The sequence below is a fragment of the Boeremia exigua genome (assembly GCF_020726555.1).
Source record: "Boeremia exigua strain MPI-SDFR-AT-0100 chromosome Unknown C7974scaffold_3, whole genome shotgun sequence".
NCBI lineage: Eukaryota > Fungi > Ascomycota > Dothideomycetes > Pleosporales > Didymellaceae > Boeremia > Boeremia exigua.
In genome coordinates, this window is record NW_025763520.1 from 1911814 (window position 1) to 1929595 (window position 17782).

The following is a 17782-nucleotide window of genomic DNA, read 5'->3' on the forward strand; positions in this document are numbered from 1 at the left end:
CACGCGCTTGCACGTGAAAATACGTCGTCCCCGCCAAGCGCAACCGCTGCTGCACGCACGCAGTCCCACGTCACAGCCAACAACGCGCCCGTAGCAGCGCTCGCCGGTCAAGCTCGTCGCTGCACGAGCCTGCCAACCACGCCGCCTGCCGATGTGGTTCACACGCGTCCTTTCGTCGACCTTTTTCCTCGGCGCCATCATCTTCACCATCCCTCTGGCCTTCGACATCGGTGGCCGCACATGCGGGCTGGCTTTCTCGTTGTCGCTTAGCGTCTACTACTTCCTCTACTCGTGCCTCCGTCTGGCCACCCCCGAGACCTCACGCTTCCGCTGGTTTCTCTGCAACGTCGTGGCTTTGGCGCAATGGCTGGCTATCCCGACATTGCTCATCTGGAGCTTGAACAAGTTCTCCATCGACGCATCCAACGACGCCGGCTGGGTCCAACGAACATTCGGCGGCAAGAGGTCAGACTTTGAGTCGATTCAGGACTGGATCTTTGGCTCCGAGGGGCTGCTGCAAAATTTCTCCATTGGCGCATGGGACAAGACACTGAGATACAGCACGCCTGCTTTCCAGATTGCCGAGGGCTTTTGCAGTCTTTTGGTCATCCAGGCCGCAGGCCAGATCACGCGATGGGTCGTGAATAGGGAGCGCGGCGACAGTTGGATGGTAAGCTACATATCCCCCCTCAACCTTTCCCCTGCTCACCAAGCACAGATCGGTCTCCTTGTGGCATCTGCCTCGGTCATCTCCACCTCGGTCTACTTCCTCTGGCGCATCACTACCTTTCCAGAGATCAACAACGTCGACGCCATTCTAATCGGTGTTGCCATCACCACGGCCATCTTCTTGGGCGGATGGGGTATCGCAAGCGCCCGGGGAAACCCGGTCGAGTCCGCATTGTTGGTACGTATCGACAGTATGAAGCCTTTAGCTAGTCACTTACGTTTCAACAGTTTGCTTACGTGACGCTCTGCATATACCAAATCTTCACCGATTACCAACCTACGCCCGGCTCGACAGCAGCCGAGACCGCCGCACCAGAGCCAGCTCTGCCGCCCCTGCCACCCATCATTATGGCATCGTACACGACCCTGCTGCATGCCTTGGGTTCGTTGCCCTCCATTATTCACACGGGTTTCAATTTGATGGTTGGTGCTGTCATGACCATTACGCCTTCGGTCATCATCTCGCTTGCATACCGTGTTTTCGTCATGTACGCAGCAGCGCGCATCATTCCGGCTATCAGAGAAAGCGGAGCAAGAGCGCTCTCGCAAGAGCCCAGCCTGGATGACGAGGATGAGACATCGAAAATTCTTGGCTTCTTGACGTGGTTCAGCCCCAGTATCATCATCGCAGTCTACACCAGTCTCCTGATGCAGCACTTCGCAAGTGGGAACGGCACAGATGGCAGCGCGGTTACTGGCGAATGGTGGACTAACCAGGGTGGAGACGCAGGTGGCAACATGTGGAGGTGGATCAATCTTGCCATCACCATGAGTCTCTACGCGATCGAGCTCCAGATCTCGAAGGCGGATGATGACGGCAGGCTCACTAGCCACTGGAAGATCGATTGAGTTGAAGATCAACAACAGCTGCACTATAGCTGCACAACACTAAGGATCAGGCTCGAATCGAGCACAAGACGATGAGGTCAAATTTAAGGTGACCAACATCTGAGATGGAAGGCCGAAAACAATTCAAAGAGAGAGGGTTAGCACCAGAGGTCGGAAGAAGAAGTAAGAGGTGTGGGAACAGACAGACAAAAGGCTAGAGAACGCCTTCAGGAGGGTAAGGGGCGTTGGAAATAAGTCAATAACCAACGCACAACCCCGAAACAAGAGATAACAGACTGGTCAACGAAGTATCAAACCAGCGTCAGCATAACAGTAAGAGGGGTTTCTGCTTTGCGTTGACAATCGTACGTTTCAGCGCGCATTATCTCTTTTTAGATACCCAGCCTTAAATCTTTAATAAAATCTAGATTTTACGTAGCTACCAGAGCCTATGTCCGGAGCACCTCATGTTTGAGTGATGATCATGTGGACTGCAACCCCGACAACAGCCTTGAAAGTCGAGTGAGTATGTACGTCGTCAGTCGATTTCAAATCGAGGCTAGTATTTTTGGTTATCGGTAAAAATCCTTTAGTTGCGTTGTTTAGCAAGATTTGGAGTGCAGAAAACGACATTTGTAATCCACACCCTGCGCCATGTCCTGTTATGGAAGTTACTCGCCTTAGACACTCAGGCAACCAACACCATCGCGAAGCTGTAATGCCGATACCGAAATGATTGCCTCATCTTCTTTGCAATTGTAACTGCGACAAACAGCGAAAGGATGAGACAATGCAAGCTGTCGTGAACGATTTGCAAGCGTTGCGATGGTGAGATGGGTGCCTTAGAGATGGGAACAACTTAAGTAACAAAGAGGAATGCGCATTCAGAATGACAAGCAACGCATTATTTGACAGCTGTCTCATCATCTTCATTGTCTTCATCAGTTTCAAGTTCGTTCTTGCAGATATGGATCCACACGCTTTCACCACGCCGTTCCAGCTCACAAAGACGATGAGACGTGAACTGTATCCCGCCATTGAACCCAGAAACCCGGAACTCAGTGCTACAGACAAGACGGTCCTGATCACCGGCGCCACTGGTGGAATTGGAGGAGTAAGCCCCGCCAAAACCAACTCTTGTGTTGTACTGACTATGCAACAGGAGGTCGCACGCGCTTGGGCTCTCGCCGGCGCCAAAGGTATTGTTCTCGTAGGACGCAACAAGGATCTACTCGAAGAACCCACTTTGGCTGTCAGAAACATCAGTCCCTCGACTCGAGTCTTGGCTTTGACCGCAGATCTAACCTCTGATGCTGACGTGGAACGGCTGTTTGTCGAGACTATCAATACTTTTCAGAGCATCGATGTAGTCATACATGCTGCGGGAACCACCACTTCTGGCGTCGCAGGAGATCTTGACCCGCAGACATGGTTCAAGGATTACGAGCTGAACGTTAAAGCCAGCTACATAGTGGTACACCAATATCTGAAGACCACTCAGACTGGCACAGTCATCTTCTTGGGAACGCTCGGCGCATCTTTCACCTTCCCGGGAATGAGCGCCTACTCTGGCAGCAAGCTCGCACTCATGAAGCTGGCAGAGTACCTTGATGCTGAGAAGCCCAATCTCCGCGTCTTCACCGTGCATCCCGGAATCGTGGCTGTAACCGAGACGAACCGTGGGGCAGTGGTGGACGCGCTGACACCGTTCGCGAAGGACAAGGGCATTTTGGCCGGGGGACTTTCGCTGTATCTTGCCCAGAAGAGAGCTGACTATCTCCGAGGTGGCTTCATCAGCGTCAACTGTAAGTCCACGGGTCCTCATTCCAGATTCAATTTCTGACGGCAGCAATACAGGGGATGTGGTGGAGATGGAGGTTCATCAAGAAGAGATCAAGGAACAGAAGCTACTCAAACTAGCTTTCCTGGGTGCGAAACTCGGACCGGAAGGCCAGCCGTGGTCATGCTGAGCCTTGAGGGGGAGTTGCGTTCCATAGGGTCGGGATCCAGGGCAATGCTGTATGTATGGACGCATGACAGCTTAGCAGTGTGTTGTCAAGCCATCATGTGTCGAATGCATTGACTTCAGATCGTGCTTTGGGGGTGGAAGCTCAATTGGCTGCTTAGGCGTGCAATGCAAAACTCTCAACAAGAAGAATCCGAACAATCAATCTTGACTCAGAAAGGTGCAGGTGTTGAACAGCGATCTACACACAGGCCACTCCCCGAAACGTTAAGTTGCCAAGGCGGTCCTCGCGAATGTTCCGCGTCGCCACTTCCTGGTTCTGCGCGAGACTGCGAACCATAACAAACCTCCGATAACGCGCTTCCATCATGTAGCTCCTGGCATCGCAGGTTTGCTCGTATTCCGATGGGTATAGCGGCTTTTGTTCCTCTACAGTAGACTATGGCCAAGATACGCGCTTGACAGCCGGCAAAGCGATGTTCATCGATGCCGCCGACCGTGCCGCGCGCGGATCTGGGGCTTGTTTCACGTTCGAAACCTCGACAGCCAATCACTACGCGACTGTCCCACGTCCAGTAAACGAGGCTCAACTGTCCAGGCACCGCAGGCCAACTAGTGACTGACCTTTACCGCCAGCCGTGTTTTTCATGTCCCCAAGCCAAGAGACGGTGATTGGGCCTGCGTGGCTGCCAGCACCTAGCGTGGGTCTGTTTCACTATGGGCTAGAAGGCCATACAAGGGCGTGGCATGCGATTTGGGCCACTCAATCGCCACGTCGAACTGATGCCAGCGCGATGCGCCTTGATCCGTGCTAATATGAAGTTCGCGACGTTGGGCGACCATGTTACCCAGCAGGCCTTCTCTAGCGCGAGTTTCGTCCTCAGGTTCCATTCACCTCGAGGAGTTCCCAGGTTTTTCTTCTCCAGTTCCTATTGTTCGTTATTGATACTATTGTCGAGTGAGAAGACTCGTTGCCTTGCGGCGTTGGGCTTGTCCCGTTAACTTATTTTCTACTTGTTCCTTAACTTATACTATCAACTCCACGACAACTGCTGGGCAGCTGATTCAACGATCTTTATCACGAAAACCCCATACAAAACGAAGTTACTCTCTACGAAATCGAAATGGCACTCCTTTCAGCAGAACACCTGGCCGGCCCAGGCTACATCATTCTCAACATCCAGAGAGGTCTTAACATCATTGCGCTTGCTTCAGTGGTCGCTAGCAGCGTTGTCATGCTCGTCAAGACTTTCATCGTCTCAAAGGTTTGTTACCTTTTCGAGCTCCGAGGCACAGAATCTAATTCACAGCAGTTTTTCTTCTTTGACGCGACAAGCCATGTCATAACAGCTATCGCCGGCCTGTTCCTCATCGTCTCCGAATGCTCACTCTTCCGCAACTTCTTTGCTCGCAACTGGCCTCTCCTCAGCCCCAGTCATGGTTTCGTGACTTTGGGCTGTACCATGATGGTTCTTGGACTCAACATGTTGGGTAACATGAACAAGGAGGCTACAAGCCAGAAGTCCTTGACTCTCCCATTCTGGAGGCTCTTGGTGGCGTCGGGCATTCTCGCCATCGTCATCGGTTTCTTCAACGTGATTGCTGTAAGTCGAGATCATCCCCCTTGTCTTGATTGGATCACTGACACACTGCAGAGTTTCGTCTTCTGTGACCGTTCGCGCGGCATCACAGCCCGCCGCGTACGTTCGCGTGGTGCTATGACTCTCTCTGAAGTCGACGCTGAGTCCATGCATTATGACTTTGACCCCAAACACAAGGCCTTCACCATCAGCTCGCATCACACCGGCAGTGTGTCTTCTCGTTCGCACGTCGGTCAGTCACTACCCATGCGAAACGGCACACCATCTGTGCGCAACGGGACACCACCTATGCGCATGGGCTCGCCACCGGCAATGGGCGCCCCCACACCCCGTGTTGACTGCGGTTCGCCTCAACTGGAGCCCCAGCACTCAAGCAACCGCCTCTCAGCCTTTGCGTTTAGCCCCATGTCCGCCTTCAAGAGTGTCAGAGGCTCCTTCTTGCCCTCGTACCACAGCACCTCGCCACCTAAGCCAGGTTTCCTTGGCCGTCCTTCATCTTCAATTTACTCGCGCACTACGTACGGTGGTGAGCCCGCAAAGAAGAAGTTCTGGCAACGCATGGCGAGAGAGGAGGAGCCTGAGGTGCCCCAAATTCCAAATGAGATCTCCGGACCGATGAACATCAACCCGCAGTTCGCGCACTTGGTCAAGCCTAACCTTGCGCACCACCCTAGCATCAGGAGGCCCGAGGTAGACTTTGACAAGATCTGAATAGCGATAGCGGACAGTGAACGAGGAGCAGGCAAGCGCAATGATTACTTATGATACCACTTTTCTCTTTTAACTTCTTTTTACTTGGGCTCAAACATGACATACATAGTACGGCAAGGGCATCGGTGGAGTTACTCGTGCATAATGAAAACTTCAATGTCTCCAACATCAAGCCTTCCCAGTGATGCCGTATAACAGTACATCAAATTCGCATCGTGGTCGCATCCGGAAACTCCATACAATAATGCTGTGTTGTACAAGATGCAGTGCTGTACAGCTATATTTACAACGGTCGTACGGCGAGACGCCCAAGGACCTTTTACAACCCCACTTTTCGGCGGCTTTGAAACCAGCCCATCCACCGCAACGGTCCCAATCAGAGCTCAGTCCTCGTCGACGGGCATCTGGAAAGGATCGATCGCGTCGCCCTTGGGGTCGTACAGCTCTAGTTTCCTCCCATCCTCCATAGTCAGACTCCACTCCAGCGTGCTGTACAAGCCTCCCCTGCCCCGCCTCTTACACCTGAGCCTCACATTGCCCTGCCTCCTCGTCCCCTTGACATTGAAGCTGATGTCGATTCTGCCGTGGACCTGGTTAATCTCGCCGCTGATCCACGGGTACTTGGAGGCAAAGTAGATCTCGTCGCCGAGCTCCTCGCGCACGAGCGGGTTCGTGCGCAGCGCGTACAGCGTCGAGGTCACGACGGAGGACTCCTGCTTCTGGTAGTTGAAGAAGACCAGCACCGAGACGGTCATGGCGATTACGAAGATCGGGAAGGTCTTGATGACCTGGGGGGAGATGAGGGGCGGTATGCTGGCGCGGCTTGTCAGTTCAACGGCTTCAAAATGGTGGTGGTAATGGGGCCGTACGGGGGCAGCGCGCGGTTCGGCTTGCGCTCTAGCAGGACCTCGCCATCCTTCGGGGGCGGGATCAAGTATGCGGGCGGCCATGCCTCGATGCTGTGCGGTGTCTTCCAAGGGACTGTTGGCTGCTCGGGTTGCGAGGGCTGGGTCGTCTCAAACGAGGCGAATCGCACGGCTAGAGCCGCCCTGCGGGAGTGTTTCCATTGCAACTGCAGCGGCCGCGTGCGTAGTAGGTTGATCGGCAGCCGTGGAGGTGGCATTGTGTATGTGGGGTGAAGTGGGCTGGCTGCTGCTTAGCCGTCGAACGACCGCTTCTCAAGATCAGGTCGTGTTCGGCGTCGGCGGCCGGAAGTTTGCTTGTTTCGGTCTAGCTTTGTCGTTCGTTCATCACCTCAGTCACTCTCGCCGCCTCGCGACTTCAACTTTAATGTAAAACTTGTAGCTATAATAATGATCAAAGTTCAAATATACTTAAAAGTCTCCTTGGTTGTAGGAAAATGCATTCTAGAGAGATTTCTGCATTTTCCTTTTCTCTGTTGTTGCGTGGTAAATTGCTTCGCCCACATCCTTCATCGGCCTTTTTTCTCTACAACGCAAGAGATCACCTCAGTTACTTTGTTTCAATGTCGAATCCCGTGGCTGAAGATTGACAGCTTGTTCTTTATTGCCAAAAAGATCATTACTATTGGTGGAAGGTCGTATGAAGGTCATATCTATATAGGCGTTTAGGGAAGCACATGTGCACCCTGCGCACCACATCATCACATCATCACAACATCGCCTAGCCGCTAACTACTGTCCCACCGTTCGGGTGGATTGTCTGCGAAAAATATTAGGTGGGAAGTGACTGTTGCTGTTGAAGGGGTAGCTTACCTGACCGCAAATCGAGCTGCTATCGGGAGCAGCAAGGAAGACTGCGACAGTCGCAATTTCGCTAGGCTGCGACGGACGACCGATGGGTGCGGTGAACTGCTTGATGGCCTCCTTGTTCATGGTTGCAGGAATGAGAGGTGTCCATACAGGGCCGGGTGCAATAGCGTTGACTCGGATACCCTTGGAAACATATTGGTTGTGTAGCGCGCGTGTAAAGGAAACAATAGCACCCTTGGTTGATGTGTAGTCGAGCAGATCGGGGCGGCCGATGTACGCGTTGATCGAGGCGTTGTTGATGATGGCCGAGCCTGGCTTCATGTGGGGCAGAACGTACTTCGAGAGATAGAAGTAAGGGTGGATGTTGGTGTCAAACGTGTGCACCCACTGGTCCTCGTCAAGATCCTTGATGTCTTCAACCATGTTCTGGTATGCGGCATTGTTGAAAAGGATGTCAATACCACCCATCTGCTTGAGAGCCTCGTCGATGACCTTCTTGCAGTTTGCGCGGTCCTTTAGATCGGTTGCGAAAGTGTAGCACTTGGCTCCCTTCTTCTCGACCATCTTCTTTGTCTCTTGGGCATCATCCTCCTCCTCAGGTAGGTACACGATAAGGCTGTCGGCCCCCTCCATGGCGTAAAGGATCGCAGATGCGCGACCGATACCAGAGTCACCACCCGTAATGATAGCCTTCTTGCCCTTGAGTTTCCCCGCGGCCTTGTAGAGCTCCTTACCGCCATCGAAAGTGGGCAGGTGGTCGTACTCAGGCTGAGGATCAAGTTCTGATTCCTTTCCGGGGATGCTGTCCTGCTGCTGGACTTCAGGCTGGTAGCCTATTTGCGAATTAGCGGTGCATCTGTCATCCTTACGGCCGCCACATACCCTGCTCGAACTGGCCCTTGCTGGAAGACATGCTCGTGTTGGGTTCTGTGGAAAACGTTGATTCAGTTGACTCTTCAGATTGAGCAATTATGCAATGTGGTGATTTGAATGTAGATGGCAGAGTTTGCGAGCGAAGCTGTGAGTTTTATCGAAAGTGTTTATTTTTCTTGACATCATAAGTTAATCATCTACTGCACACTGCTTGCTAAGGTGGAGCACAATTGCAAGCGCATCGCACTGTCATCGAAAGACAGGAGCAGTTCAACAAAGTCGTCCGTCTTCATGATGAAGTATGGGCAGGCAACCAAATTCAGTCGTCTGGATGAGCGCAGCGCAGCCTCATACCTCATGTAAGTTGTACATGCCTTGGACAGCGTATTGCGAGTCGGAATACCTCTTCAGTGCAGGCAGGATACGACTTGTGTCGAGGAACAGAACACTGCATACCTATCCCATGAGAAGATGGCTGCGGTTTAGGCAAATGACTACGCAGCACTGCCACGCGATTCTCCTGCTCAGAGACACCCCGCGGTTGCCATTTGACGTGATCCTCACGAATTCTCAGACATACGTCATGTCCCGCCAAGCAACGTTGGTGAGCCACGTCCAATGAGCGGTGCGTGTTTCAGCCTTGCAATGACGTAGATGCAGGGCTCTCAAATCAGGGTCCAGCGCCGCAACGTTGTTCATCACAACACCCCAGCACCCTGATCTCATCAGGGCTGAAGTCGAGATCCTGATCACACGTTTCTGGAAATTCATTAGTCTCATCAGCAAATTACGCACCAATAGGCAAGATTCACCATGAGTCGTAACACCATGTGAGTAACCGTGCATGACGTCCTGCTACGCGTTCGGATGATCTTACCTGGTCCTGGGACCCTGTAAGATGGAACTTGTTTTCGCAGTTGGGGTATGTGAGGTAATCAGCTTCAGAGTAGCGATGTGTTCGATATAAAGGTATGTCGTTGATACTTCCATCTCATTCTCACAACCATCATCAATCCACAGCTTCCATCTTACAATCAACAATCAATCCAACAATCACCTCGCTAGCATCAAAGCATCAAAGCATACCAAATATCAACATGCCTCTTACTTCTACCCGCAACCACCGCACCACCGCGGCTCCCCGCACACGGGCCACCCGCTCTACTGCACACCCGAGCCTCAAGAGCAAGCTCTTGGGTGGCACCAACCGCCGAACAGCTACCAAGCGCAACCCTGTCACCGGCACAACAACTACCACTACCACTACCACCAAGACCACAAGGACGTCTGGCGGCCGCACTGCAGGCCACACCACTGCAGGCCCAGTCCATCACCACAAGCGCCATGCCACTATGGGCGACAAAGTCTCCGGTGCACTCACCAAGCTCAAGGGCACCCTGACCGGCCGACCTGGAGTCAAGGCTGCTGGCACTCGCCGTATGCACGGCACTGATGGCCGCAACGCCCGTCGCGTCTACTAGATGCGCTTTATACGATGTTGATGATACCCTTTGAGCGTTCTGTTGGTGCGGCTCCGCAGTTGTGGAGCAATTGTAAGATAGTGTGACCGAGCGACAATATCCTGCTCGCGTAGTCTAATGTATCGAATTCAAATCTGCATATTCACTCGTACCGTTCTAAATCATGGCTCGCCCGTGTTTCAACGTCCATGAAAGACGATCTTCTAATGAACGCTTTAACACCAATCGTCGCTTGGCATGTCCTCATTGCTACTCGCTAGACTCATCTTTGTGGTGTCGCGCACGCTCTCGGGATCATGTTTTGAAATGGAGAACATAGCCCATCCACGTTCTAGAGCGAGCATCGTGTATGAAAGATAGCTATCTGATAGCGACGGGGTTGTGCAGGTCAAGATGAAGTCGACGCAGCGCTTCCTCCTGGTATCAAATGCTACGGTCTTGTTTGCGCTCTACATTACGAATGCGACTTATCGCGCTTCCAAAAGCTCTGATTTTGATGTCAGTGCTTGCCAGAATGTAAGATCTGCCCCTTGCCATTGTCATCAGTGAAGTATACTAGAACCTTGGATAGGTACCTTCACTAGTAAATACACGCAGGAGGGTTCACTGGACCTGCTCTAAGCGGATCATCCCGCGGGATGTGGGGTGTTCCGCGGATTTCGGCAAGGATTCTTAGGTTCCGTCAAACATATATTCAGTAAGTATATACAGCAGGCTCGAGGTTGAAGGAGGGTTTCATTTTAGTAGCTTGAGCACTCCGAGCTCGAATTTCTGCTGCTGCTGCCTAGCAATGGCACTGGCCTCCGCGTAGAGTGAAGTAGCAGTTACGCTAGCCGCTGTTTCATTTCACAGCTTCACTTACCAATTCACTTCGACTTGGAAAGAGCAAATTCAATTTGCATTTGCTCTCAAAAAGCTTAAATACGCCCCTCCCGCCAACACTATTTAGTATGCGATTGTCCTCTAACAATATCTCCTTCTTCAAGCCTTCCAACCAACCGTCCCACGCAGTAACGATGGCGGATGCAGGAGCAATGCATCCTCAACCACACTTAGCGTAAGTACTGACCTTGCTGATAAGCACTTCAAAGAACACAGCTGATTATGACCAGAGCATACGATCCTCACTCTGCCACTGTTCTTGTTGGTCCAAGAAAGAAACGATTTGTCGTCAAAAAAGACCTTCTCGCGCGGCACTCCGAGTCATTCAAGGTCGCGTTGGCAGGCAGTTCCAAAGAGTCTCAGGAGTGGATCATTACTGCACCAAATGTTGAGCCGCTCATCTTCGAGTTCTTCGTGCATTGGATGCACCACGAGGCCTTCCCGACCGTCAGCAACGCGCCCACGAGGCTACTCAACAAGTGGGACGTAAAGGATGCGGATATCGTCAAGACTGGCAACTTGATTAAGCTCTATGTTCTGGGCGAACTGTATGGAATCGAAGCACTCAGACTCCTCGCTCTGGAGGACCTGCTCTGGTTCATGGACCTTGATACCACAGGTCTTCCCAACAGCGACCAAGTCAGCTATGCGTACGAGAACCTGCCTTCCGAGTCTGCACTTCTGAGGCTCCTTGTCGATCTCTACGGCCAATACGTAAGCGAAAATACCTGGAAAGACGGTGATGCAGATGACCTCCCTTCACCGTTCATTGTTGCGGTCCTGCGGAGGCTGAGCCTTTACGCACGTCACGAGCTAGAAAATAATGCAGAGCTCGAGCTGTGCGATTATCACGATCATGAGGACGCTCGTGAGAGAGAGCAGTGCTCAAGCAGATAAGGTATCACCGATCAGGCTGCGCAACGTTTGAAGGCATGAGATTGACTGAGGCAATGTGCAAGGTGGACAGTCATCGGGTCAAATTTCGCGCTGTAATATACAAATCAATGAGATGAAAAAGTTGCAAAGCTACTCTTATTTCTTCCACTCACAGAATTGCGCAGCCACGCGTTAAAAGCAGGAGCCACCTGGCCACCGCCACACAGGTGAAAGTCGGCTATCAAGGTGAAAGCCACCCACGCACAGCAAAAAATGCTTGTCAACAAACAAAAGCAAAAAAAACAACAACCCCACCCCCGCCTTCGCTGTCCGATCGCAGGCTCGAATCGAACCTACAACCCCTTGGCCTAATACAGCCCACGTGGTGTCCTCATGGACCACCGTACCAAGGCCCACCCCAAAGCGAGGGTGGAGTTGTTGTTGAAAAAGGTAGTGATTGACTTGTTTATATAGACAGATAAAATAAAGCTCAGGTTGAAGATCCTGGAAAGGTGTCGGTGGCCGTGGTTACAAGAGATGAGTGCGCGGTGACGTCGCAGCGGCGGGCATCTGCCTTCACTCTAACTTCTTGCGCGTTTGGGTATAAATACAACGTATGAAGGATGGCGTGACTTGTGTTATTTCGTAGGATTCTCCTTGATCTGTATATAAGATAGATTCGCTCTGATGTTACGCAGGCGCAGTTTATAATCTTCACCCAGTATCTTGGTGACATAGACTTTGCACGATCGATTTGCACCTGACTTTGGCCTTGTTGCAATCAGCAGCCTACTAGTACTTGTAGCTGTCGAATATATCCCATCATAAACATTGGTCAAGCAGTATATATCGATTGAGATGAACACATTAGCGGTTTGCTTACTAGCGCGCACGTTAAGTTATGGCAATCTAAAGCACTTGCAGTGTTTGTAATTGTTCATAGGTGATTGGCATACCGAGTTTTTGAGTAGACCGCGTCGCTACGTATGGTTTGGTTGCGAGATATAATGATACAGAGATGGTCTTGTCAGGATTATGTGTCTCGAATTACATTAGGTGCAGCAAACACATTCCATGCTGCGAAATCCAAAGAAAACTTCTACGTATGAAGCGCAGGAATGATAAGACCAAAGAAGGAATGGACGCATTGCGGTAGCAGCTCTTGTGACAGCCCTACTCATTGGTTGGGTGCTGTACTTGGATCTTGATCACTGGGCCGAAATCCGAATCGGAGTCGGAGATGTATGTCGGGCTGGCAGACTGATTCGTTCTCGTGTGCGATAAGTCGACGGTACTTGCAGAAGTGAGTAGATTAGGCGGCGAAGAAGGCTGATCAATCACTTTGAGGCGGTTAACCAGCTGCTCGGCTGTTGGCCGATCCCGTGGGTTGATCTCCAACATCTGAGGGATAACGTTGGCGATGGTTCGCAAATGCCCTTCACAACGTAACGGGATCGTCTTCAATCGGTCCACGACCTGCTCCCGAAGGTGCCCTTTACCATTCTCATCGATGTAGTAAAAGCCCTGGTCTTCAATGCCACGAGGCTTGACCATACGTGTTCGAGATGTGCGAAAGGTGTCCAGGGCTGCATAGCCCTCAGTGTACCAAACCAAGGCTTCTATCAGAACGCAACCAAGGGACCATATATCATACGGACGAGAAGTCTTTCCCTCTGTTGTCGATTCAGGAGGCCTATAAATTGGCGTGCCAGATTTTCCGGTACTCTTCCAGCTTTGTCTATGCAAGCCACTGACGCTGGCAACATAGTCGACAACCTTAGCACATGAAAAATCCGCAAGTCTGAACCAAACAGCCTGGCGATATCTGAAAACGAGAATGTTGTCTGGTTTGATATCGTGCAGATAACCTGACTTCTGAATGTCAAGCTTGGGAACACCCAGCTGGCTCGCGCCATCGTCTGGAGGTAGTTGAGTGTGAATGACAGACACAGCATTGATGGTTCCGGCGAGCTGTTGTGCGAGATAGTCCGGAGTCAGAGAGCGTAGTATAGGAGCGTCTCTGTGCGTTTGCATAAGTTCCTCGAGATTGCCGTCGGCCTTTTCGAAGATCATGTGATAATATGATGCAAACGTGAAGCTAGCATGGCACTTCACAAGATGTGGGTGAGACAGACTCGCCATAGCCTGATGGTAAGGTAGTTCACGTGTTCCTTTTTGTTGCGTGACTTTCATCGCGAATTCGTCTTTGGTGTTGCCCTGAGATCAATGTCAGTAAAGTACGATGTATTAGGAGCCAGATGACCCACGCTCGCGAATGCTCTGTGTTCCTCATGGATTTGAACAGTATACACCGCACCAAAGGCACCTTTGCCGATCAACGTACTCTCATCGTGATCAATCGGCTTAGTGAGACCGGTCAGATCTTGGAAGCTGTCTAGATGAAAGTACGCTGTACTAAATAGTGCTTGGTTGGGTATAAAGCTGCCCACAAATCTTCGCTTAGTTTTCTTGCTTCCTGGAAAATTGTCTTCAGTTAATGGCATATCCGTATCCGTAAGACCGTTCTCTAACAAAAGTTGAAGACATGTCATTGGCAGTGAGCCTTGGACGCAGGTTGCGAACATTTGTCTGCCGAATTTGACTACCTGATCCGCAAACCGTTCAAGTCCGTCCTCATCTAAGAAAACGTCCTCGTCATCAGAAGTCACGAGGAGTATTGTCTCTTTCGAGGTAACCTCGTCAAGTGCCGCTTTGCGTAGAAATCGCTGCGGTTCGCCTCGGAATACTGTCTGCACAACGTTTTCCTGGATGTATTTGAAGACATCCTCGGTATCTTCGAACTGAACTCGCATGATAAATAGACGTCTGAAGGCCAGAAGTATAGACTTTGTTGTGTAGGGTAGAATCTGGATGTTGCAGAGGTTGTTTCCTTTGGAACAGTGTAAGGAATAGCCAACTTAAGTGTGCGCAGCGATGCGGCAATAGGCAACAAGGCAAACAACTGCGTAAGCTGAAGGAACCGTTCGTGGCGGGCAGAACCGGGGATATCATTCGACAGATTCAGCCATTTTCTCCAATGGATGGGGGGAACTGGCCATCGTTCGTCGTAAAAACATTTGGGGTTGACATTCATGCGCGCGGACAATGTTGTATTGGCTGCTTCACCTCGACATATTGATTGCCCAAGACGACCGGTCAAGACACTAAACGCGGGTCGGGAGCAGGGCTGAGTCGATGGCGATGCACGTGCAGAGCCGAATCTGGTGTAGCGCATATGCTTGTTGTGAAGCTGGCTGTCCCGGGGTGCAGTTCGCTTCTGCAGAACAGCTGCAGGATGCGATCCGGCTTTCGAGTAGAGTCGCGGCACCGTGAATCTAGCGTGCTACGCCCAAATTAGTGCAGCGATGTTGTTACTTGGATCAATCCGCAGCACTGAACTTCTTGATGGTAGCACATATCGGTGAGACCCACTCAGCCTTGTGTGCACTTTGCAGCCAGGAGCCCAACGGCTGTGATATGCAGGCTGACAGGTCTGAGAGCGTGGTTAAATTTGTCAATTGGTCAACCCCCTAGAGTGACTGCGCCCCACAGGTTCGACGCCCATGCAAGCCATAGGCGTAGAGATACACATCATGGCGGAGGCCTACTGCATACCCTTATCTTGCTGCTAACAGACTAGACACTGTCGCTGCGCTTTTCGCCACCACAATCGCTCCTGCTATTGCGAAATGTGCTAAGACTGACCCAAAGGAACCAAACAAAGAAGGTACACACAGTCAACGGCACTGATATGGCAAAGAAAAGCCAGGTGTTCTGAGCGTACTGCAGCGTTAGATCTCCTGTGTCCAACTCAATCTGGTTCACGAACTGTGTTGAGAAGAAGTTGGACACGATGGTGCAAGGCAAATAGACCATTGTTATGATCGTGAGGATGCGCATACTGGATGAGTCCCGACTGCTTTTCTCAGTGAGTTGTCTCATACTTTTGTTCTCTTGTTGACCTTGTCTCTCGAGGCTCTGGAGAGCGCCTATCTGTTTATTGATGTTGTACGCGCTTTGTCGTTCGAGGAGTGATGATACCTAATGCACGTCAGTATCCAGCCTCACCCATGGTGCTGAACATACAAGCTTTCTAGTGTTTCGAATCTTAGACAGTAAACTCTCTGCCTTTTTGCGGGTGTATGAGACTTCTTGCGCTTTCTCCTCGAATGCTATCACTACGGCATCGGCCTTGGACAGTCCTCCAACATGAGCATCTACCTTAGGTTGTGCATCGTGAATATGCCGTCGGAAGTCCTCATACATGCGCATGAAGGAAGTCAGGGTGTCCAGTGAAGAATCTAGACACAATACCATATCAGCCACATCGTCTTCTATCTCTTTCAGTTGCTGATGATCATCGACTGTGATTGTGACGAGGTTCTTGCTCTGATCGCCACTCAGAGTGAAACCCGAACATTTGCCAGACTGGGTCTTGTTAGTATATGCGATAGATCCGGTGTTCAATGAGGTACCTGTTCTTTCACGAGAGAAGTCAAGTGAGCTAGATATGGCCTCCAGTTGGTGATGCACCTGTCTAGTAGAATCATGTGCAATTCGAGAGGGTTGGCTTCAGCCAGGTTGCGGACATTTTGCGTGTATCCATCGAGGAGTGTCTCCGTACAATGCGATACCCCGGCCAGGATCCACGTAGAGCACGGACTGTTCTGAGCAGGCTTGTAACGATTATAAACTGCAAACTGCCGCAACGACCACGGTTTTCGACCTCCTCCACGTTGGGTCTTTTCGACGTATCGTAAGATGTAACAGCACTCTATTCATCATCAGTACGATACCCGACCAAGGTGTAGTTTTGTGCCTCACCAAAGCCCCGATACAAATTGCCGGATGTCGATCGAAGGGGTCTGAATTTCAGAGGAGGAGGTCCTACCTCAGCATCGCTAGTCTTAGCACAAAGGCCAGTGACGTACTCAGTGAAGCGCGGAAAGACGTGGCAAGAGTACAAAAGCCGTTCGAATGTATCTTTTGTAATCTGGAGACGACTGTAAGAGTGTCGCTGCCGGAGGTAAAAGACGCGAAAGTCGTTTTTCGTCTCACGGACGAATGTTACGATGTCACACGGTGCCAGCTGCAGTACGGCGAGCCCTGCACGGCCAGGATAGATGGGAGGCCTGGAGGAATCTCGATTCTGGTCAGCGCTGGGGGTGAGACCGGTACTAGATGCTCGGCTTGAGACAAAAGAATTGTCATCGTCGTCAAGCCTTCCATCTTCTGCAGAGTCCGGACAGACGTTTGCATCCTTTGGTATGACTGGGTCGCAACCACCTTTTACGGACAGGGCCTGCCCCAGTCGATAATCTGAGCAGTGGTCCGACTGAGAAAAGAACTGTGTACCGGACGGGAGACCTTGTTTTGTTGCTGTCTCAACGAACTTGCTGCGTGATGGTATTCGAGCTTCGACCGGTGTGTCTGCACAGCGTTCATCAAACACCGAACCTGCACAGTCCTCGTAATGTCTGTTTGCTTCAGGGCCCCCATCGTGGAACAAAGTGCGTTCAAAATACTCGGATGTCTCCATGGTGCTGATGCAAAACGTTTGAAGGGCTGAGATCAGAAAAGGGGATGATGATCATCCCCGATCTGTAAGTGAAGCGCATGGAGGCGAGGCTTCCAGGGATGCTGTCAACATAAGCCGTCATGTGGGATGCATCTTGGAAGCAAAGGTCAGTATTTTCGCTACACAAGGCTGCTGTGTGTCGTGCGAGCAGGCTGAGAGGCATCAATCACGCCGACATGCATGCAGTCAGTGGTGGCTAACTATGTTGATACTAGCGCGGTTGGTCACATGTGTGCCTTGTTCTTTTCGTCACCACATTTACACTCGACCACTACAATGTCAATCAGTCCTTGCTTTGAAACCAGAGCACTAGCATTTGACGACTGGGGTTATTAGCTACATGTTGAATCGATCCAACAGGGCCTGGAGTCGCACCCTGCGCCCCACAGACTTCGCAAGCTAACGATGTGCTCATGCATAGCCAACACATCAGGCATCGAACGAGGCATCTTACACCCCGAATCCTTCGAGAATACCTCTTGTCGATCTGCTCAATGGGCTAAGCATGGAATACGATCTTGAAA

At 51.3% G+C, this 17782-nt stretch overlaps 9 protein-coding genes across 9 annotated transcripts; 5 read left to right on the top strand and 4 right to left on the bottom strand.

The window, feature by feature from the left end:
* Positions 1-151: 151 nt before the first annotated feature.
* C7974DRAFT_305080 (ER membrane protein) lies at positions 152-1578 on the top strand (the record flags this gene model as incomplete). Its single annotated transcript, XM_046138005.1, has 3 exons — positions 152-670; positions 719-907; positions 958-1578. 3 exons carry the CDS (start codon positions 152-154, stop codon positions 1576-1578), a joined length of 1329 nt encoding a protein of 442 aa, XP_046000423.1.
* Positions 1579-2097: 519 nt separating this feature from the next.
* C7974DRAFT_388438 (uncharacterized protein) lies at positions 2098-3756 on the top strand. Its single transcript, XM_046141281.1, has 3 exons — positions 2098-2671; positions 2720-3362; positions 3415-3756. The coding sequence occupies exons 1-3, from the start codon at positions 2447-2449 to the stop codon at positions 3525-3527; spliced, it is 981 nt and encodes a 326-aa protein (XP_046000424.1). The 5' UTR covers positions 2098-2446; the 3' UTR covers positions 3528-3756.
* Positions 3757-4531: 775 nt separating this feature from the next.
* Positions 4532-6027, top strand: C7974DRAFT_130636 (uncharacterized protein). Its single transcript, XM_046135364.1, has 3 exons — positions 4532-4788; positions 4837-5127; positions 5179-6027. Exons 1-3 carry the CDS (start codon positions 4648-4650, stop codon positions 5833-5835), a joined length of 1089 nt encoding a protein of 362 aa, XP_046000425.1. The 5' UTR covers positions 4532-4647; the 3' UTR covers positions 5836-6027.
* On the bottom strand, positions 6027-7029 carry C7974DRAFT_130624 (cytochrome oxidase complex assembly protein 1-domain-containing protein). Its single transcript, XM_046135363.1, has 2 exons — positions 6705-7029; positions 6027-6648 (listed from the first exon to the last, which is right to left on the bottom strand). The coding sequence occupies exons 1-2, from the start codon at positions 6956-6958 to the stop codon at positions 6219-6221; spliced, it is 684 nt and encodes a 227-aa protein (XP_046000426.1). The 5' UTR covers positions 6959-7029; the 3' UTR covers positions 6027-6218.
* A 103-nt stretch (positions 7030-7132) lies between these two features.
* C7974DRAFT_388442 (short-chain dehydrogenase/reductase-like protein SDR) lies at positions 7133-8980 on the bottom strand. The gene is made up of 3 exons (XM_046141282.1): positions 8451-8980; positions 7572-8401; positions 7133-7518 (listed from the first exon to the last, which is right to left on the bottom strand). Exons 1-3 carry the CDS (start codon positions 8479-8481, stop codon positions 7480-7482), a joined length of 900 nt encoding a protein of 299 aa, XP_046000427.1. The 5' UTR covers positions 8482-8980; the 3' UTR covers positions 7133-7479.
* A 213-nt stretch (positions 8981-9193) lies between these two features.
* On the top strand, positions 9194-10079 carry C7974DRAFT_130709 (uncharacterized protein). Its single transcript, XM_046135365.1, has 3 exons — positions 9194-9271; positions 9328-9410; positions 9462-10079. The coding sequence occupies exon 3, from the start codon at positions 9539-9541 to the stop codon at positions 9920-9922; it is 384 nt and encodes a 127-aa protein (XP_046000428.1). The 5' UTR covers positions 9194-9271; positions 9328-9410; positions 9462-9538; the 3' UTR covers positions 9923-10079.
* Positions 10080-10938: 859 nt separating this feature from the next.
* On the top strand, positions 10939-11701 carry C7974DRAFT_410379 (uncharacterized protein; the record flags this gene model as incomplete). The annotated part of the gene is made up of 2 exons (XM_046143464.1): positions 10939-10979; positions 11035-11701. The coding sequence occupies 2 exons, from the start codon at positions 10939-10941 to the stop codon at positions 11699-11701; spliced, it is 708 nt and encodes a 235-aa protein (XP_046000429.1).
* Positions 11702-12634: 933 nt separating this feature from the next.
* On the bottom strand, positions 12635-14933 carry C7974DRAFT_130744 (kinase-like domain-containing protein). The gene is made up of 2 exons (XM_046135366.1): positions 13948-14933; positions 12635-13897 (listed from the first exon to the last, which is right to left on the bottom strand). The coding sequence occupies exons 1-2, from the start codon at positions 14491-14493 to the stop codon at positions 12854-12856; spliced, it is 1590 nt and encodes a 529-aa protein (XP_046000430.1). The 5' UTR covers positions 14494-14933; the 3' UTR covers positions 12635-12853.
* On the bottom strand, positions 14934-17402 carry C7974DRAFT_130747 (uncharacterized protein). Its single transcript, XM_046135367.1, has 5 exons — positions 16505-17402; positions 16156-16454; positions 15767-16108; positions 15583-15721; positions 14934-15463 (listed from the first exon to the last, which is right to left on the bottom strand). Exons 1-5 carry the CDS (start codon positions 17217-17219, stop codon positions 15375-15377), a joined length of 1584 nt encoding a protein of 527 aa, XP_046000431.1. The 5' UTR covers positions 17220-17402; the 3' UTR covers positions 14934-15374.
* Between the last annotated feature and the right edge of the window lie 380 nt (positions 17403-17782).